The 17,883-nt window shown below is 41.3% G+C and overlaps 1 protein-coding gene across 1 annotated transcript; it reads left to right on the forward strand.

Moving 5' to 3' along the window:
- The first annotated feature begins 201 nt into the window (after window positions 1–201).
- LOC130481437 (transmembrane protein 68-like) lies at window positions 202–16,932 on the forward strand. Its single transcript, XM_056854074.1, has 6 exons — window positions 202–531; window positions 3,556–3,720; window positions 7,702–7,895; window positions 13,442–13,502; window positions 15,423–15,562; window positions 16,828–16,932. Exons 1-6 carry the CDS (start codon window positions 243–245, stop codon window positions 16,930–16,932), a joined length of 954 nt encoding a protein of 317 aa, XP_056710052.1. The 5' UTR covers window positions 202–242.
- The last annotated feature ends 951 nt before the right edge of the window (window positions 16,933–17,883 follow it).

Below are 17,883 nucleotides of genomic sequence, written 5' to 3' on the forward strand. Positions count from 1 at the left end.
TCTACAGTTTACTGCCAAACTATGTGTCATGGATTATATGTCACAATACAGTGCTCCACATTTACTTGGAAGTAAGACCCACTGAGTACAACAGAATGTACTTTCAGTCAGACTGTAGCCTAGCACAGGGTTTTCTGAGATTAAATGTTAGAATTTACATGGAAATAATTTGTTCTACTTTTCTTGTCTTTTAAACAGGTGATGATGATATAAATGAATGCCAAACAGCAGATCAGGCACCTATGACTTACTCAACCTATTTTGCATCCCAGGTGGAAGAGTGGACTTTTCTTAAATGCCTGGAGAAATACTTTTTATATGTGGTCATCTATTTAGCAGTGCTAGTTGTAGTAGTCATGGTACTTTTTATCATTCCATTGTGCATGCTCTTCTTCCTTTATGTCTCTTCTTTCTTCTTCCTGATCTATCAGAGGACTCATAAACTACAAGAAGATTATTCCAGTAAAAGATGGGATAGTGCGCGACTAATTGTAGCAAACAAGTGGGATGGATTGGCAAGATTTTGGCATGGTAAGCACATTTAGATTTTGCATGGAGCTCAGGCTCTACTACAAGTGATCTACCCTTGTAGAAACTAATTAACTTTTCTTTTTTAAACTCGGATGGTGCACAGTACTTAGTGTGTGTGTAATTTTATTCTCTCTATCTTACTATTGTTGGCACTTTGCTTTCAAACCTGAATTGGTAGGAAATCATGATTCCCAGTTCTTGTTTGGAGGGAAAGTATAAATGTTATCAGTCAAGATGTCATGGAAAACTATGATCAGCATCAAAGTGAAGTTACCAAAAACATCAATTAAGAGAGCACCTAAGGCATGGTTCATATCAAGACACAGTGTACAATTCATTGATAAAATACCTTTTCCTGATGGACAACTGTTATTCAAAACAGAAGCATAATCAACTTGTAAACATGAGATGTAAATGACCTGGTATGGAATGGACATATACTCATTTCAAAAGCCATATGGCCTCTGATATGTATGTAGATAACCCTTGCTGTGGCCAGCCTCAGGAAACTTAAGAGAGATCTGCCCTTGGAAGGAGTTAGTCCATAGAGCCCTCTAGGCATCTCCTACTGTGTTTGTTTAGTTTGGAGAAGAGAAGGTTGAGGGGAGACATGATAGTCATGTTTAAATATTTGAAGGGATCTCATGTTGATGAGGGAACTAGCTTGTTCTCTGTTGCTTCAGAGACTAGGACACGGAGTAATGGATTTAGACTAAGAGAAAAGCGATTCCACATAAGCATTAGGAAGAACTTCCTGACGGTGAGGGCTGTTCGATGGTGGAATGCACTGCCTCGGAGGGTGGTGGAGTCCCTTCTTTGGAGGCCTTTAAGCAGAGGCTGGATGGCCATCTGTTGGGAGTGCTTTGATTGTGGGATCCTGCATGGTGGGGGGAGGGTTGAGGTCACTGGGGATGTGGTGGTGGACTAGATGACCCTGGTGGTCCCTTCCAACTCTGTGATTCTATGATTCTAATTTTCATCTGACTGTGCCTGACTCCTTTAGGCTACTTGAACAGAGGGGAAGGAAACCTGTCTGTTGGGTCACCTCTTCCCTGCAGTGGCTTCACTGAGGCAGTGCTTGAAGGCAGTGCCAGAGAATATTGTCCCTGCTGTGTGGTACTTTGGCCTTGGTACCCCTGCTTGGGTGTTTTGCTATGGGGCTGATGTCTACTTTTTTCCCTGTGTAATGTGTTATGTTTGCTAGCCCTTAAACTGGCAAGGGGCAGGGATGCTTTGTAAGGCTATTTTGTTGGTGAACTGGGCTGCATTGATTGGTTGCAAGGAGTTCTCCCTTTTGGTCTGCTAGTTCTGTTGGGGTGTTGCATGGGTTAGGAAGGTATTATGTTAGAAAGATATGGGAAGTACATCAGGATGGGTTTAGGCTCACTAGCTTTATAATCTCCATCCCATCCTCAGAGATTGGGTGGTAGAGCTTCTGGTTTTACACCTACTTTGGCCTTGGTGTTGTGCAATGCTAGATCAGTGTAGAATAAAACCATATGATTTGGTCCTGGAAGAGTGTACTAATCTTGCTTCCATTATTGTGTGTGTGTAAAGTGCCGTCAAGTCGCAGCCGACTTATGGCGACCCCTTTTGGGGGGTTTTCATGGCAAGAGACTAACAGAGGTGGTTTGCCAGTGCCTTCCTCTGCACAGCAACCCTGGTATTCCTTGGTGGTCCCCCATCCAAATACTAACCAGGGCTGACCCTGCTTAGCTTCTGAGATCTGACGAGATCAGGCTAGCCTGGGCCATCCAGGGGCTGGAAATCCAGCCTGCGCCATAGTCTAATTATTATCTGCCATAGGTGAGGATGGCTCCATTTCTCTACAAGAGACCAGTTAGGATGGTTTGCCCCAGGAGGCTCTTGGGTCCCATGAGATTTCAAGATGTCTGTGGGGATTTCAGGAATCTGAGTAGTTGCATCTTTGAAGCAATGGTCAAACCCAGAAATTTTAGTTCTTTCAGACTCTAAACGGAGTTGCTCATTGTCATCCTTTCCACTAAGGGGCCAACTCTGTTGTTTACGCTAGAGATGGGTGAAGTGAACACAGTGGGGAGATGTATAGAGCATTGCCTCAAATATGGCAGAACATGCTAGTTTAGAAGAACATTTGGGATTCTACTAGAGGGCACAGGATAAGAAAGATTTATTTGGTTATTTAGTGAGAAATTGTCTGTAGGGTGGTAGTTTTTTGGGGGGTTGTTACGAATTTCTGTTAGTGATTTTTACAATACAATGGATATTGTTTTCAGTTACATTTGCTGATGTTTTGGATTGTTTTGTCTTGTTATCCACCTTGGGCCCAGTTTTCTGGAAAAAGAGAGGTTTACAATTTTTTTAAATAAATACAGAAGTCTTGCAGGTATGTATTATGCCATTCTTTTCAGTAGATGCAGCAAATTTGCTATAAGGAAAAAAAATGCACATATTGTTCCCATCTAAATGGATGGGGCAGTTCTGAGAAAAGTATAGCCTCCATCAACATGAGTGGGACAGATATCACAGGCAGTGATAATTGGAGTATTGGTACCTGTAACAAATTGCTAGATCAGAGATTTTCTTTAGAGATCCATTTGCAGATTTATTTCTATGAATGCAATTATCTGTTCACCAATACAGCAAGTCATATTCCTGATACTAAACATATTTTAAAACTATGCAGGTCTGTTTTCCTCCAGTTGCTTGACATCTAAATGCTAGTGTCATCATAAAGTGTTCCCAAATGATTTGCCATGGAATTGTGACATTGGTGAAATCATAGTGTGTATAGTTAAAATAAATGGGTCAGCATATGAAGCAAGAAACCTTTAATTATAACATTTCTTTCAAGTCTGTTAATTGGACCAAATATATAGGATTTTAGAATAAAAATATAGGCAGAGAAGAATCATACACAGAACCATTCTGTGTTTGGCAATGGTAAAATGAATTGAATCTACTTTCTATTATAATCAATTATTTAGTTAATTGCTATTACATATATTGAAATAATAACCCTTTTGTGTTTTGTATCCCAAACAGGTTATGAGCTACATGGTACAGAAAACCTGCCAGATGGACCAGGTCTAATTATTTATTACCATGGAGCAATTCCTGTAGACTACATGTACTTTTTATCAAGAATTTTTATTCTGAAGCACAGAGTTTGCTACTCGGTAGCTGATAACTTTTTATTCAGATTACCAGGTAATGTATTTTTTGTTAATATAGAATTATTATAGATATTGAATAATGTGGTGATAATGATATACTGTTTCAGCCCCCCTCCACGGTAGGAAGTTTCAGGGAAAGCATCTCATAGGGACAGTTTGATAGTAAGAAGAAAATACTAAAATAATTGAGCATTTGCATGTAATCATTGGTATTCATTAGTGCCTTTTAAAGGAACCAATTTTGCTATTAAACTGTAAAAGAATAGAGGAAGGGTCAACTCCAATATCCAAAGCAGGTACTTACATCAGATTTGTGGTATGTTCTTTTCTTCAGGCCCATCTCACATTTTGTCTTTATCATCAAACTGGGCCAATCTGTTTAATTATTTATGAAATTTTATTGTTTTACAGGGTAAATTCAGGCAGTTTTTTCCTCAGTTTACATTCGACTTGTACCATCGTGACATGGTGATAATCAAGCAGAACTAAGTTTCTGACTACCGTATATACCCATGTATAAGCCGACCCTCGTATAAGCAGAGGTGCCTAATTTCTCCCCAAAAATGCGGAAAAATTAGGCACCCGCGTATAAGCCGAGGGTTGGCTTATAACCCCTCCCCCCCGCAGGCTTACCTGGGCTCCCGGCAGCAAGCGGCGCGGGCCTGGCAGCAGCGGTGGCACAGCCCAGCAGGGGCCGGGGCAGCCTCCCTGCAGCCGCAGGAGGCCACCCCAGGCCGCTCTCGGAGGGGAGAAGCGGCGGCGCGGCCGGGCGGGGGCCTGGGCAGCCTCCCTGCAGCCGCAGGAGGCCGCCCCAGGCCGCTCTCGGCGGGGAGAAGCGGCGGCGCGGCCGGGCGGGGGCCGGGGCAGCCTCCCTGCAGCTACAGGAGGCCGCCCCAGGCCGCTCTCGGCAGCAGGAAGCGGCGCGGGCCCAGCGGCGGCAGCAGTAAGTTCCCCCTCCCTCCTCCCTCCTCCCCTCCCCTACCGTATTGACCCGCGTATAAGCCGAGTTCGGCTTTTTCAGCCCTTTTTTGGGGCTGAAAAACTCGGCTTATACGCGAGTATATACGGTATATTCAAGCATAATGTTTTGAGACACTATTCATTAGAATAATTACAAGTTGTCCAATGACTAGATTGACAGCCAGTGTGGTATAGTGGTTAGAGTGTGGTACTGGGATCTGGGACACAGGTTCAGATCCCCCCTCTGCCATGGAGGCTTGGTGGATGACTTTGGACCAGTCATACACTCCCAATCTAACCTCCCTCACTAGTTGTTGTGAGGGTAAAATGGAGAAGAGAATGATGTAAGTAGGGTTGTGCAAAAAAAAAAAAATTGGTAAATTTTGGTTTCGGGTTTATTGGGCCCGATTTTTTTTTCAGGAAACCTGAAATAAGTCAAATACCCATACCAGTAAATATGGGCATTCAGCTTATTTTTGGGTTTCCTGAAGAAATTTGACCCAGGGGTGGTGGTCATTTTTTGAGGTAGAGTCCCCAAATTCACAGTGTAGCTTCCTTGCATGAACCCCAAAGTTTGGTGAAGATTGGGTCAGGGGCTCCAGTTTTATAGGGTCTGGAAGAGGTTGCCCCCTCCTCCATAGAGAAATATTGCAAAGTTTGCAATGTTTCTCTATGTAGGGGGAGTGGCCCATTCCAGACCCCATAAAATCGGACCCCCTGACCCAATCTTCACCCAACTTTGGAGGTCGTGCAAGGAGGGTCCCTTCAAGCTATGCAGTGAATTTTGGGGCTCTACCTAGAAAAATGTCCCCCCAGCTTTTTTCAGAATTGCCTATTCGGCTTTAGCTTTCTCCCCAGGTTTGTGCATTCAGTAAACCTGAACTGGAAATTTACCGAAATGGCTAATTTTATTTCAGGTTTATTTTCAGTTTGGGTTTATCGATATGCACAAGCCTAGATGTAAGCCTCTTTGAGTTCCCATTGGGGATAAAGGTGGGGTATAAATGAAGTAAATAAAATAATATACTAGACCCGTCTAAATAATGTCATTCCACATGATTTTTACTACTCAGCAATTGCAAATGTTAGTACATGTTAGGAAAAAATATTTAACTGAATTCATCCAACATTGAATAAATCATAAAATTCAGATGTAGAATTCCAATTAATCTTAACTCTAAGTATTGTATTGCTGGAAATGTTTCCAACAACAGGTTAAATTTACTTGTAAAGCAGCTGTAATGCTATTGCTCCACCAAGATTTTTAGACTGACCTTCTAGGCTTTAAACCTTTCCTGATAATTTATTAAAGAGCAGTCAACTTTACCTTTTGCCAATAATGTACTCATATTCATAATACAAAATGAAATGAAATACCCATGGATTTTCTATGCTCTTCTCTTTTAATTTTCTTTAGACTTTATTCAGTTCTCATCTTCTGAGTCAATTCTAACTCAATGCTATCCTTTTTTTCCCAGTGCATCTTTCTAGATACATGTTTTTAATGTGACCAATAGACTTTCATGTTTGTAAGTTTTTAAACACAGGAAACATTGAAAGAAAAGATAAAATAAAGTGGAGACATATGTAGTTTAAATCTTAGGAGCTGCTTCACTGAGGATTTTGAGAAATGCGAGCGCCATTTCCACTACCACCACATGGATTTCTTTTGGTAGAGTGGGAGGATTTTTTCTATCCTCTTATATTTTGCCTGTTCCTTGTTCTTGGTTTCTTTCCCCCAAACACAATCCAAACCCCTACAAATCCTCATCCACATGAATCTTGAAAGTCCATCCTCAATACATTCTTCTCTATTGTTTTATTTTGCCCACATAAGTAGGATTCCCAATCTCCAGGTGGTGGTTCTCGAACTTCATACTGGAAGGTCAATTCCGAAATACAATATTTTGCAAAATGTTGGCAATGCATTGCATTGATTCCCATGGGTGCACAAAACCACTTGTATTCTTATTTATTATATTTTTCTGGAATACCTACTAGTACCTACCAGATGAATATTTTCTGAGAAAACACGTCTGTAACCTTGGGATTCAGCTAATGATTCTTACAAGTCTTAACCATATGGAGAGAAAAACGTGTTATCAGAACAGGGTTGCCAACCTCCAGGTACTTGCTGGAGATCTCCTGCTATTACAACTGATCTCCAGTCGATCAGTTCACCTGGAGAAAATGACTACTTTGGCAACTGGACTCTATGGCATTGAAGCCTCCCCTCCCCAAACCTCACCCTTCTTAGGATTCGCCCCCAAAACCTCTCACCAGTGGCTGAGAGGGACTTGGCAACCCTATATCAGAAGCAGCCTGAATCTTCCCATACCAACATCTAATTAGATAATTATATCCAATTAGATAAATTAGCTCCAATTAGATAATTGTGTAAAGACAAGTTACCTAATTAAGTGTTCTTTCTACATCGTCCCTCCTTAATCATCATGGATTTTTTAAAATCCTGAATTATATAGTATAGACACTTTGAGCCCATTCCTAAAAGGGGGGGACGCCTCTGGAGCCAATGTGACCCTGCACCAGCATAGGTGTCACCTTAAGGCACTTATGCCAGCACGGGGGCAAGTACGCTGGTGTCCAGGCACCATCGGCCCCCGCCGCCAGCACAGCCATGCCGGCAAGACTTTCCTGGAAGGGAAAGCCCATGCCGGCATGGGGAGCATTACCGGGGTGGAGCTGCCTTTAGGCAGCTTCCACAGCCCTTTCATCCCAGTATCACCCCCTTAAGTGGCAGTGGGGCTGTGACACCTTTTGTGGTGGCACAGCCCTGTTGTCAGCAATGGGGAATTTCCCCCTTTGTACATTTATGTTTTGAGGTCTCTTTTTCCTTCCATGGCGGCTGGGAAGCTCTTGGCCACTGCAGAACTGCCCCCCCTTCAGGATTGGGTTGCCCAAGCTTTCTACTTTTCTTGCCTCATCTGATTTCCAGGACAAAATAAATATTCTGAAGCCTAAGAAGAGCTCAATGCAACACTATATGCAGATGTTAAGCACGTGTATATTATTTCCTGTTACTTAATTCTTACAGGTCTTAAACCACTAATAGAGCTGATGGGCATTATGCGTGGTACAAAGGAAGAGTGTTTAAATGCTCTGAAAAATGGGCATTTAGTGGGAATTTCACCAGGAGGAGTTCGAGAAGCACTCTTCAGTGATCAATCATACAAGCTTGTGTGGCGTAAACGTAAGGGTTTTGCTGAAGTGGCCATAGATGCTAAAGTAGTAAGTACTGTGCAAATAACCAATTTTTTCTTTTCGAACAAGATATGTTCAAATTGATAAACTTACATGTTTTCTTACATGAATATATTAAACCATTCAGTTGAATTACTATTTTCATATAACCAAGAAGGTTTACAAAAAGCCTAATATATAGGGTTACCAACCTTCAGGTGGTGGCTGGAGATCTCCCATTATTACAAGTGATCTCCAGGTGACAGAGATCAGTTCACCTGGAGAAAATGGTAATGTTGGAAGGTGGACTCTATGGAATTATACTCTTTTGAAGTCCCTCCCCTTCCCAAGCCCCACCCTCCTCAGGCTCTGTCCCCAAAATGTCTAGGTATTTCCCAACCCAGAGCTGGCACCCCTACTAATATAGGATTACTTAAGGGTTACATGCAATAAATTAACAAAAGTGTAATACATTACAAATAGTAAAAAATTTCCTTTAAAACCAAATGTGTTTTGGCCAATAGGCTTTCCTTAGTGGTACAACAGTTTGATCCACAAGAAACTAGTATTTAAATATGTTAAGTTGCCTGATTAAAAACAGCTTTAGCTCGGATTTTTTTAGCTATTAAAGCAGACACTTCGTAGGAAACATCAGGATTGGTGTCTGATAGGAGAAAGAGCAGCTTCTCTGGATCTGGAGAAAGATTTAGGCCCTTTAGAATTGCTCCGAGGAATTTAAGTCTGGGCTCTGTATAAAGAGGACAGAATAAGGTGTAATGAGTTAGGTCCTCTGGAGCGGTCCCACAAATACATAGGCGAGAGCCCCATGGTGTTCGGGAGTAACGTCCAGCTATCCAAGCCGTTGGCATGGTTTGCAACCGAAGAGAGGTAAAAACTATTCTAAGGTTATGGAAGGGGATACTGACCAGGTATGAAGCTCTGACATGATCCCTTTTAAACAGTTTAAACCATGGTGAGAATTTGGACTGGGAGATTGATTGCCTGTCCGATGCAGCATCACATTTGAACACCCAATCCCGAATGTTGGTACAAATTGGTAAAATACACACCTTAAAGTAAAATTATTTAAAATACAAAATACAGCATTTCTGACCAAGCTCTAAAACACAAGTAAGGCCAGTTCAGTAACCAGACAATCCCCTTCATTATTTAAATAGATTAGGACAGTCAAAAATAATTTTTCAGATTGTTGTTATACCTGGTCCAAATATCTCAGTAAGCAAAGTCAGAATGAATTGTGGCTTTATGGTGCATATATCCACATTCAGGAAGCAAGAAACAACCTTCATTAATCAGAGTAAGAACATCTGTTAAACCATATAATAGTGACCTACCTCACACAATAGTGACCTACCTCACACATTTGTAGCAAATGAAAGTGAAATTAGGATTATATTTGAACTGTTGTCTCAAGTGAGGCTTTCCTGTGGCTCCTTGGAGGAGGGAACAGGCTGGCTCCTTCTCCCTGTGCAGATTTCCATGGCCCCTGGGGGCAACATTTCAGGGGTCCACATTGGGTTGTACCAGAGATGGAGGCAAGGAAGTTCCATTCCTCTGCTGAGGATTCAACCTATAGCATTGCGAAGACTCTAAAATTTGAAGCCTCAGTTCTTTATTTCTGGCAGGAGAAAGGCCCACATTCCACTTACTCTTAATTTGTCTTCCCAGCCACTGATGTGCTTAGGGTTGCCAACCTCCAGGTACTAGCTGGAGATCTCCTGCTATGACAACTGATCTCCAGCCGATATAGATCAGTTCGCCTGGAGAAAATGGCCACTTTGGCAATTGGACTCTATGGCATTGAAGTCCCTCCCCTCCCCAAACCCTGCCCTCCTCAGGCTCCGCTACAAAAACCTCCCGCCGATTGTGTAGAGGGACCTGGCAACCCTAGATGTGCTTTATGATGCACATTATATCTTTATATAAAATTTTAATTTATATTTAACCCAGTGGCTTTTTCACCCATGAAATGTTACTTCTTCCACTGTACATAGGGTCGACAACCTTCAGATACTAGCTGGAGATCTCCTGCTATTACAATTGATCTCCAGCCAATAGAAATCAGTTCACCTGATCACTTTGGCAATTAGACTCTATGGCATTGAAGTCCCTCCCCTCCCCAAACCCCGCCCTCCTCAAGCTCCGACCCCAAAATCTCCTGCCAGTTGCGAAGAGGGACCTGACAACCCTAACTGTACATAAATTCCATAGATTTTCTACCATGATAACGTTTAGAGAGATAAATAGTGGCAGCCTATGTTTTCAGTGAAATTAGTACATGAGAAATAAACAGAAATGCATAAGCCATAAAGGTAAGAAACCAATAGATTATTTTTAAATGACATTTGTGAATATATTTATTTTAGCATTAATATACAAATGATTATGGGATTACATAATCAACAAATACTTGGAAGATAGGGAAAGTAATAGATAAGGAACAGTCCAACAAAAGTTAACCACTTTGGAGTCCCTTTTCAACAGGAGAGAGACATATCCCTAAGCATTTAACTAGTGAAATTTTAAAGTGTTCTGTTTTTGCTTGCTTTTGCCCACTGTCTTGTGTCTTTGAATGTGCTTCACATAGAAAGTGAAATGGAAGAAGTGGCTAAATAAAAAAAAAAATTAGAAGCACCCACAGCACAAAGATGGTTGCTTGACCTTCCTACTCCACCCTCTTGGAGTTCCACTTCATAACTGATCATTTAATTTTAAAAAATGTATCTTGTCATGAAGTCTAGAAGTCTTAAGTTTGGCTGGCATCAAGCAATAACGTAAAAGACAACTGATGATGAAAAATTAGAGACACAGTTGTCCATGTTGTTAACCTTTATTTCCCTATTATCTCTTGGGAACAAATTCTGTCAGTTTTCGTAATTTTTCCAAAACCAGTTTGACCAGAAAAAATAAATGGGTGTGTACAAATCACAGTAAATGATCGGTGCCATCCCACTTTTCTAAGATTCCTAAGCACTATTCTCTTTCTCTCTCTAGCCAACGTATCCATGAGTTCCCAGCACCCTCTGTTTTCTTTTTTTTCTTTTTCTCTATACATCTATTTTGCTTCTGAAAAATTTCTTCTGCTTCAGTTTGTGGCTTGACCCAGCTATTCTACCATGCTCATCTGATGACAGGAACCTTGGGTGGGGTCTAGGCATTGCAGAAGAAGCTTGGCTAATACTAAAAGCAGCTGACTTGTATTTCCTGCTTCTTTGTTCTCTAGTATCATCTTGCGGAGAACAAAATATATGATGCTACATGATCCTGTGATGAGCTTCCCCACCCCGGTACTGCCTGCAAGGGTGATGAAATGTGCCATGTGATGTCATATCACACATTTTGTTTTTCCTTAATGATCAGTACATGAAAGCTTGGTCTTGATGGCCTGGAGGCAAAGAACAAAAGAAAACAGGGACAGTACTGCTTTTTTTCTGAAGAAAATTAAGTGATGTCCAAGTAAACTGTGAACTAGATTTGGCAGTACTGGGATGAGCAGAGGGATCTAGCATACCTTATTCCTTCTGCAATAACTAAGAAATAATGTCATAAATTTCATAATTTAAAATTCTTGATCTTGAATTGTATAATTTTGGAGTAATATCAGAACCTTCTTAAGATACAAAAGATCGCCTATACATAACTAGCTACACAGGCTTTCTGTGCATGACTGAACATGAAGCTGCAGCATTCATTTGGCAAGACAAGGCCTGTACAGGTTGTTTTGATGTCTTAGGCATTTCTTCTGGCTGTGATGTATTACACAAAGCAAATTGCACATAAAACAAGTTCAGTGAATATTGTCCCTCCACAGGAACACTGAATATGATTCTTTCCCATTCCATTTCTTTTTGATCTTTCTTCAGATGACAATTGCCACTTATTAGGAGATTTCTCGAATTCCAGCTCTGAGGCTCATGAAGATAACTGGGAAGACTTTCCTTTGCTTTCCCATAAATGTAGTATGCATCCTGATGAATCTATGCTTTCAAAGATGCACGCACAGATGATTCTCCTTATTACAATATTTAAGCCTATATAAGAGATTCTGTGGTGCCTAAGCATCCACCTGGTGTATGTGAAAAATCATAAGACAATTGAAAGTGTTAAAAAGATAAACAATATATTTATAATTATGGTTTCATGGGTTGTGTGTATGTATGTGTGTGTATGTATATGTATGTGTATATATATGTATATTATAGCCTATTAGATGCCTGAAAAACTAATAGGGATATTTTCCATGTGACTTCAACCAGTTATGAAGGTGAGGTATTTTATTATCTCTAGGGTTGCCTGTTGGTGGCAGGAGACATCCCAGCTCCTGCCACCATTTCCCACCACATCTCAGCTGGGTGGTGCGAGGAAATTCCCTGGTGAAATGAGGGGAGGCTATTGGTATCCCTGGTGTCATGCTGCTTCTTCCAGTGCTCTCTGAAGATGACATCCTCAATAGGGTGGTGCCCAAAATGTTAGAGCGTCACCCCAGTGTGATGATGTCACTTCTTCTGTGAACTGGCATCATTGCAATGTGGATACTGATTGTCCCCTCCCAACAGTAAGTCCCTCCCTACCCTAACTCCTGACAGTTACCAGGCCATGCCTAGCAACCCTAATACTCTTTGTTCTCTCTCTGTGTGTGTGTGGGGGAGTGCTCCCTCTGGTTGTAATAGGTGCTCCAAGAACAATGGTTATGAATTTGCATTACCGCTTGCAAAAACTGGATTCTGGAAGTACTAAAATTAGAGCATGTAGAGTGTGCTCACCTGCATACCTAGGTCTAAACTTGCCGCAATCCCTCCCAATGTATTTTGATTTTCTGATAATCCTGTGATACAGACGACTATTTATGTTGGCTAGACTGAATGCCATTCCATCAGGGGAATTAATAATTCGTTTAAATAGGGTACCGTATTGCGAGAGAGTATGTCAATGTGGTTCTGGCCAAATAGACACTCTTCAGCATGCTTTGTTTAGCTGTGACTTGCTCAGCGAGGCTAGAGACAGATGGATAAAACCTTTTATCTGGGAATCTGTCTCCAAATTGGAAAATTTAAGAGTTATTTTAGCAGGGGTGGATTTTAATATTACATTGGCAGTTGCCAAATTTATTTCCCAGACAAGATTAAAAAATATTAATTTCTTAATGGGCTAGTTAGATAGTTCTTTTTTCTTATTTTGATCTCAGTGTGACATTGTTCAGGTCTGAATTGGCTATGTGAGCAATATCATTACAGTAATTCACATTACCTCTCTGCATGATGTAGCCTGCTGTTGGAGGAACCACAGTGGCTACTCTGTATCTTGGCCATTTTGAACATTCTGGTGCATACTTACCCAAAGACACACTGGCCAAATGATCATCAGGGTCAAACCAAGATCCAGCCCAGTATTGTTTCCAACAGGAGCTGGGCAGATACTTGGTGAGACTTGTAGGGTCCTTACTTTTCGAAGGCAATATTCACCATAGCGGAAAGAAAGATATACGTAAATCATGCACACTTGTTCAAGGAATGTGTATTTTGTAGAATTTAGAAATGCTACATTAAATTATCACTTTTTCTTTCCTTCCTTAGCCTATAATTCCAATGTACACCCAAAATGTACGAGAAGGATTTAGGACACTTGGAAATACCAGTAAGGAAAGCTTTTAATGCATTAATATTTTAATTTGTACCCCAAATTTTTAACTTAGATGATTAATTAAAAAACACACAAGTTTGCATGATTATCAGTCACAGAGTGCAATCCTAAGTAAAGTTGCACCCTTCTAAGTTCATAATGGGCTTAAAGTGTGTGATTCTGCTGTCTTCCAGATAGGGTTTTGTGGTTCCCGTTGCTGGTATGGCTGCCGATAAAGCACAGCAGCAATGGGGCTTCCATGTGGCATGTTTCCCTGCCCCAGTCCCTCAGAAGTGGTCACCACCTGGGCCATGAGGTCTTTTGCAATTGTTTAAAAATCAGCAGTAGTCTACTGTTATGCCATTGTACCAATAGGTGTAGCAGTTTCTTTGAATTCCCAGCTTTTTAAAAATAATAATAATAAGCCACTAGTCCCTTCCCTAGCAAAGATATGCACGTTTCTTTATATCATCATAAGGAAAGTGGCAAAAGATATTACAGTGCTGATTGGGGGAAAAAACAACAACCAGCCCCCAGTGGTGGTGAGAGAGGAAATGGCTGCCATGTGGGCTGGAAATATCAGGTTTCACGGCAATTTTTACCAAAGCAGGTTTGAGAAAGACCAGAGAAAAGCTGGAGAAATCCTTAGAGGTACACAAATGCACTGCAATGCTGTGGGGAAAGAGGAAAAAACATGCTTCTCAAAAGCACTGATCTTGGGGCAGATAACCCATGTGGAAGTAGGGGGGACCTGAGGACCCCCTGGAATTACAGTTCATCTCCAGACTACAGAGATCACTTCCCCTGGAGAAAAGGGATGCTTTGGAGGGTGGACTCTATGGCATTGAACCCTGCTGAGGTCCCTGCCTTCCCCATGCTCCTTCCTTAAATCTCCAGGAGTTCCCAACCGGTTCTGGCTACTCAACCCCTCTCCCATCCCCTGCAGGTGGCCAGGGGGGACCTGGCAACCCTATGTGGAAGACACCTCTGTTTAGGATTGTTCAGTAAATGTCTCATTGGATCATATCTTGAGAGAGACAATTATATATTTTAATGCTATTATACCTTCTTTTCTCACAAAAAGTAGGCTCCATCCATCTCATTACAGTAAATTGCTTTTGAAGAACTTGCTATTGATTTTTAGCTTCTGTAAACAATTCTGCCTGTTTTAAAAATACATTTTATCAATTAAAGCTTACAGTTAAACTCTTACAGCCATGTGAGCTTAAATCTGAATGTGTTAAATATACTACTGCCTAAATCTGTAGAGCTCCAGATGTAAAGCTCCACAAGAGCAGCAGATGCTAATGTGGTAAACCGGGGAGGCAGCTCTTTAAATACCCAGCTGGAGGACCTGAGTGAAAACCTCAGGCAATGCTTCGGCCAGGAAGCCTCCTGCCCCCTGCCTGGGCCTGATTGGCACCAAGCCAGGAGGCTCCCTCTGCCAAAAGGCCCTGATTGGCCCAGGGAGCTCTGGCTGGGGCGAGGAGGCGAAGGGGCGACTTAGAAAGCCGTCGGCTGCCCACTCGCCCCCCCAATGCCGGCTTAGGCCCCACCGCCCATGCCCACAAAAAAGGCCTCGGTTGAGGCAGAGCCGCACTTCTAGTGTAGTGAGATTTTGAGGTACAGGGTCTCCACTGATCCCCAGCCAGTAAATAATTCTCTCCTGACTTTAACAATAGAGGCATCTTTGTACGCACGAAAGGAAATTTATGTGGAAATCTCACTTTCACCAAAGTGAGTGACAACTCATTTTTGAAAGGGATATCTCTGGATGTGTAGACTACAGATTGTGTCTCCATATTCTTATTAGTGCAAGATAGGACAAAACATGTATGTAGTTTCAAAATATTTTGATATTTTTACTTCTTGAAACTAAATTCATCTGCATTTTTATAGAATGTAAATTGACATTTTTTTTCTTTAATGAAACAGTGTTAGCAAGGTGGTTATATGAACTTGTAAGATGGCCTATCGTTCCCCCATATGGTGGATTGCCAGTCAAATTTCGGACATATATCGGAGAACCCATTCCATATGACCCAAATATAACTGCTGTGGAATTAGCTAAAAAGGTAAGATTGTTTAACAATATAAAGTATCTTGAATAGCCACCTTATTGTAGATCTACTTGAAAAATATTTCTGCTTAATAAAAAAGCAAAGCAGTCATTCAAATATGGGGGTGGGGCATTGACTTGAGGCCACAGATTTGAAAAAAGAAAGGTTACCCCCCCCCCCCCCACACACACACTCACTGTTTTCCCTGTTGGAAATAGCCTACCTTCTGAGCTGCTTTAATTCTGGGAGAGGCAAAAAGAAGAAGTTAGTTTTTATAGACAGCCCCCTTTAAAAGTATGCAGCAAGTTGCATATTAACCCATTGATGTCTCCACACCCTACTGTCCTCAAAGCTAGGGTTGCCAGGTCTCTCTTTGCCACTGGCAGGAGGTTTTTGGGGCAGAACCTGAGGAGGGCAGTATTTGGGGAGGGGAGGGACTTCAATGCCATAGAGTCCAATGGCCAAAGCAGCCATTTTCTTCAGGTGAACTGATCTCTATCTGCTGGAGATCAGATGTAATAGCAGGAAATCTCCAGCTAGTACCTGGAGGTTGGCAAGCCTACTCAAAACATTACAGCGCAATCTACTTAAACTACACTTTAAAAGTAAGTTTAAGTCAAATGTTTTTATTAAATGTACAAGCCTTACAAGGTCAGTTTTCGGAGGATGCTGTGAACGTTACTTTCTCAAAAGAAAGCTAAAAATGCAGGCATGACTTACAAGTATCTCTGAGGGAGCAGGCTTCCCATAAAGGTAAAGGTCCCCTGTGCAAGCACTGGGTCATTCCTGACCCATGGGGTGATGTCACATCCCGACGTTTTCTAGGCAGACTTTGTTACTGGGTGGTTTGCCATTGCCTTCCCCGGCTTCCCATAGCACCTTATAATTCTAATACACATTTCACATCGGTCTTTTATGCGTGACTGTTTCCCTTGCTGTCACCCCTCCGATGACTTCGGGTCTTTGTTTCGATTATGCATGCTGTTTCCGACGGTCAGAGATGGTCTTGCTCTCCCCCTTCGTTCCCCTGCGTTTTCAGGGACCTGTTTTATCTCAAATTTGAAAATGCAGGCAAGGCACAGGGAAACAAAGGAGGAGATCGAGGTGACCTCTGATGGTTGGAAACGGCATGCATAATTTTTAAAAAGACCCAAAGTGGAGACTGCGAGAGAAACAGCCATGCATAAAAGGCCATTGTTTTTCTAGTAGATTGCCTTGTATGCTCATTGAACTGTGAATGGGTCGTGGCACTCAGTTTTCTTCTTCTCTTATATTTTCAGACAAAGTCTGCACTCCAGTCATTAATTAAAATGCACCAGCAAATTCCTGGAAACATCTGTAATGCTTTAAAGGAAAGACTTCACGAAGAAAAGAAAAAGGATTAAAACTTATTTGTTAACTGTAAAATTGTAATATCCAGTGAGTTTCTCCAGGTATAAATTTTCTGATCAGTGCAGAGAACTACCCTGTCTGCAGGGTCTGCACCATCCCTTCAGTTGAAAGGTTTTCCCCATGTGTGGTGGTGATCCTGCCACTGAAGTGAGTTGGCAGCCCTGCACACAGGAGAGCTCTGTTGTATACCAAGAGGTTAGCATTCTTCAAATCCAGTAAGAATTAGATTCCAGAAAAGGTTAAGAGGTGCATTGTATCCCTCCCCTCCAAACTACTAGATTAACATAGCTTTTAAAATCTGTTTTTCCATGCAATATAGCAAACTCACAGTTTACTTTCTTATATTTTATGGGGAGCATGTTATTTGCATATTAGAAAAATTAGTACTGCAATCAGAAAATAACTATTTAGTAACCATAAACTTCTGTGGGTGCACTCTGTTTTCAATGATAACCCCCCCCAGAAACCTTAAAATTACATTTTCAGTGTTATAACTTTTAATAACAAAAAGACTAGGGCTATAACTTCAGTTGATTAACCCATTGATCGCTTAACAGTGCCTCTGAGTAATCTGGAAGCACATTTTAAAAATGTATTTTAAATACAAATATTTATAGCAGTTCTGGGTAGCAGATGTTTTAGAAGTGGTGTTCTTTGGTATATATACAAGACTTCAATGCATGCAGCATCTAAAAATAAAGGAAATATGTTGTTTCCTTCAGAATTATTTTACTGATATACAGATACAACCAATTAATTTATTTAGCCATTAAAATCCATGTGCTCAACTAATTTTTCTTTATTCAGCTTGTAACCTAAGAATGTTTCCCATGAAGTTGAATACACTTTAGCAATTACAAAGGGAATATCTTGAATCTATTTATTCTGTTTCAGATTCCCTGGCAGCCACTAGCTAAAATTTAACTAGAAAAATGCTTCTCAAG

The sequence above is a fragment of the Euleptes europaea genome, chromosome 8 (genome assembly GCF_029931775.1).
Source record: "Euleptes europaea isolate rEulEur1 chromosome 8, rEulEur1.hap1, whole genome shotgun sequence".
Taxonomy (NCBI): Eukaryota; Metazoa; Chordata; class Lepidosauria; order Squamata; family Sphaerodactylidae; genus Euleptes; species Euleptes europaea.

Excerpts from the sequence above, each read along its gene's own strand:
- LOC130481437 (XM_056854074.1), top strand. The coding sequence starts at position 243 with ATGACTTACTCAACCTATTTTGCATCCCAGGTGGAAGAGTGGACTTTT. Across the intron at positions 3,721-7,701 it reads CTTTTTATTCAGATTACCAG|GTCTTAAACCACTAATAGAG; the intron begins GTAATGTATTTT and ends TAATTCTTACAG. Across the intron at positions 15,563-16,827 it reads CTGTGGAATTAGCTAAAAAG|ACAAAGTCTGCACTCCAGTC; the intron begins GTAAGATTGTTT and ends TTATATTTTCAG.